The 3,663-nt window shown below is 54.1% G+C and overlaps 1 protein-coding gene across 1 annotated transcript; it reads left to right on the top strand.

The window, feature by feature from the left end:
* The first annotated feature begins 437 nt into the window (after positions 1-437).
* On the top strand, positions 438-3,133 carry DUSP1 (dual specificity phosphatase 1). The gene is made up of 4 exons (XM_074916256.1): positions 438-916; positions 1,063-1,211; positions 1,364-1,583; positions 2,092-3,133. Exons 1-4 carry the CDS (start codon positions 547-549, stop codon positions 2,460-2,462), a joined length of 1,110 nt encoding a protein of 369 aa, XP_074772357.1. The 5' UTR covers positions 438-546; the 3' UTR covers positions 2,463-3,133.
* The last annotated feature ends 530 nt before the right edge of the window (positions 3,134-3,663 follow it).

Here is a 3,663-nt window from a genome sequence, read left to right as displayed (position 1 = left end):
TGTGTGTAGGTAAGTGCCTCTGTGTGTGTGTGTGTATGTATGTACATGCGCATACATGTGTATGTGTGTGTGTTGGCGTGTGCAGCACCCGAGCGCATGTGACCGTACAGGTGTCCCTGTGCGCGCCTGTGTGTGTCTGGGTGTCCACAGTGTCCGTGGAGGCACATGTGTGGGGGGTGTATCCACGCGGAGCTGACCGTCCCCGTCCCCGTCCCCGTCGCTCTCCCTCTCCCCGTCCCCGTCCCCGTCCCCGTCCCCGCGCGGGCGCGCCGGCGCGCTCGGGCGGCCCCGCGGCACATGACGTCACGCCGGCGGGGCTGGGCGCGCCCGTGCTGGCGCGCTGCCAGGTGACGTCTTCGCGCGCGCCCACGTGACGCGGCCCCATTGAGAAAACGCCGGCCCGGCGGCGCGGCCCTATATAAGGCGGGCGCGGGCGTGCGGGGCCGGACTGGGTCGTGCGGTGCTGCGCTTCCGCGGGACACCGGCACCTCCGACACCGGCCGCGCCTTCCTCCTCGCCGCTGTTACTCCTCCTCCCCCCCTCGCCATGGTGAACCTGCGGGTGTGCGCGCTGGAGTGCGAGGCGCTGCGGGGGCTGCTGCAGGAGCGCGCCGCGCAGTGCCTCGTCCTCGACTGCCGCTCCTTCTTCTCCTTCAACGCCGCGCACATCCGCGGCTCCTGCAACGTGCGCCTCAGCACCATCGTCCGCCGCCGCGCCAAGGGCGCCCTGGCCCTGGAGCACGTCGTCCCCAACGAGGAGCTGCGCGCCCGCCTGCGCCAGGGGCTGCTGCACACCGTGGTGCTGCTGGACGAGCGCAGCGCCGACCTGGAGCTGCCCAAGCGCGACAGCACGCTGCTGCTGGCCCTCGGCACCCTCTGCAGGGAGGCCCGCGGCGCCCGCATCTGCTTCCTCAAGGGTGAGTGGCGCCGGGGCCACCCCCGCCGGGGAGGGGGGGACGGGACGGGACACGCGGGCGGGGAGCGCAGCCGGCTCGGCAGCGCCGCTCGCCACCCGCCTCTCCCGGCCGCGCGGCGCTCACCCGGCGCCTCTCTGTCCCCGCAGGAGGTTACGAAGCTTTCTCGTCCGCCTGCTCTGAGCTCTGCACCAAGCCGGCCGCCCCCACCGGCCTCAGCCTGCCCCTCAGCGCCAGCAGCGCGCCCGGCAGCGCCGACTCGGGGTGCAGCTCCTGCGGCACCCCACTCTACGACCAGGTGAGCGGGGACGGGGGGGCAGCTCCGGCGGCTCCGTGCGAGGCCCGAGGGCGAGCAGGCAGCCAGCGGCTGTCGTGCGACAGCAGGAGGGGAGGAGGCTGGCTGAGAACTGCCGGGCGAAGTTAACCGGTTGCCCGCCCTTTCTGTTCCAGGGTGGGCCCGTGGAAATCCTGCCGTTCCTCTACTTGGGCAGCGCTTACCATGCCTCCCGAAAAGACATGCTGGACGCTTTGGGGATCACGGCGTTAATCAACGTCTCGGCAAACTGCCCCAACCACTTTGAAGGGCACTACCAATACAAAAGTATCCCTGTGGAGGACAACCACAAGGCAGATATCAGCTCCTGGTTTAACGAGGCGATTGATTTCATAGGTAAATGAGCTCTCTTTACAGTCTGTTCTTTTTCTGGGGTAATGTACCCTGAGAAGTGATTTTGGGGCATTGTTTTCCCCAGTAAAACCTAAATTTGCGTTTGGGGAGTTTTGTTCTATTGGGGAGATATAATCGGGGAACATTTCCATTAATTTTATTCTACTCTGAGGACTAAGCTTCACAAAGCTGTTTGAAATCTTGAATCAAGAGGCATTGGTCTTACAGAAAAGAGCTAGTGAACTTAAGCAGATCAGCATTAAAGTAATCTTGCAAGACTGCTAAAGTGACCTGGAGGAGCTGTTAGTATAATTGGAATTGGAGCCTAGAATGAAAATAGCTTGACTGCTGGTTCCCTCGGGACAAAGGCTCTCTTTGTCTCAAAAGCACGGGGTGCACCTATTAGGCTAAGGAAGGGATGGATGAAAGAAATGTAAAACAGCAGCCTGTGCTTTCCCACCTCTGGAAGCAGTGGGACTTGTTTGCTAACTGTGTATTTTAATTCTTTCAGACTCAGTTAAAAATGATGGAGGAAGGGTATTTGTGCACTGCCAGGCCGGCATTTCCCGGTCAGCAACCATCTGCCTTGCTTATCTCATGAGGACCAACAGAGTCAAACTGGATGAAGCCTTTGAGTTTGTGAAGCAGAGAAGAAGCATCATTTCCCCAAACTTCAGCTTCATGGGGCAGCTGCTTCAGTTTGAGTCACAGGTCCTTGCCCCCAACTGCTCAGCAGAAGCTGGGAGCCCTGCTATGTCAGTATTGGACAGAGGAGCCTCGACCACCACTGTCTTTAACTTTCCAGTCTCCATCCCTGTTCACACCTCATCCAGTCCTTTAAGCTATCTTCAGAGCCCCATCACCACTTCCCCGAGCTGTTGAAAAACAGGTGAAAATATGGTCAGAACTCAGACTTACTGTCTCAGAAGTGCAATAACTACAGGGACAGTGTCATCAGCCACTTGTGTTTTGTGGGAACCATCCATGCATCCCAGAACAGTGTCATAAACGGAGGGAGCTCACCTGATGCCAGAGAACTAGGTGTTACCAATTCTGCTGACTTTTAAAGCCAGTATCTGGATGTCGACACAGAGATCAATGGACACTGTCTCTTCCTGAGCTATTCCTCTTTGTCTTTTGTCTGTCCTAAGCCTGTTCCATGTTTAGTAGCATGCTCACCAGTATTCCCATTCCTGGACACTTTGAGCAACACTGATGCTGTCCCCTTTTATATGACAGTCCTATTTATTTATTTTTACATTACTGCATTGGGGGTTTTTTGCCTTTACAAACCTAAAGTTTAATTTCTAGAGAAACCAAATACCTCAGTATTTTTTGGTACTGTAATCCTGTGTGTGTATATGTCAGCTCTTCTTGTTTCCCAAGCACTGACGTGAAAGCACCAGGCGAGTGCTTTTTTGAGTTGCCAAGGGTTGTATGTTTGCTGATTTATTTATGATGTGAAATAATATATTTCTTCTTATGAAGACATAGTTTTGTTACATGATTATAACTTTTTATACCAACAGAATAAATTAAGATATTTCTATTGAGCTGGATGATGCATTCTTTAAGGTCTTGCATTCTATTGTCCTAAAACTTGTGTGGAAACTCCCAGGTGAAGAGCTGTAAGAGAAATCTGAATTTCCAAATCTGATCTCATATCTTCACTGAATTAGATGGAAAAATGGGTTCAAACAGCATAATTGACTAGAAACTACTGCTGCTTCTTATCCTGAGCTTTTCTTTGTCCCATATAATTATATGCAGTGGCAGAGAGCCAAGACTGGCTTCTGAACTGTAAGGTGGATTTGGTTGCAGTGGTGGACACTGCTGTAACAGTTTGAATCAGCTGAGACTTGGGCACGAGGCTACAGTGATTTTAAAATAGCTCTTTTCCTAGGAAGGAGGAAGAAAGTTCATTATTGCTTGTTTACTTTTAACCTTTGAAGCATTAAGTATAAAAATTAGCCTGTTGATAACAGATTCCCAGTGCTTGTGAGTTTGTGCCAAGGTGTTTTCTTTTTCTGGCCCACCTCCTTGATTCCTTTTTGCAACTCAAGCTGCCTCTGATGCCTGGACT

The sequence above is a fragment of the Athene noctua genome, chromosome 12 (assembly GCF_965140245.1).
Source record: "Athene noctua chromosome 12, bAthNoc1.hap1.1, whole genome shotgun sequence".
NCBI lineage: Eukaryota > Metazoa > Chordata > Aves > Strigiformes > Strigidae > Athene > Athene noctua.
This window is presented reverse-complemented; position numbering and strand designations above follow the sequence as displayed.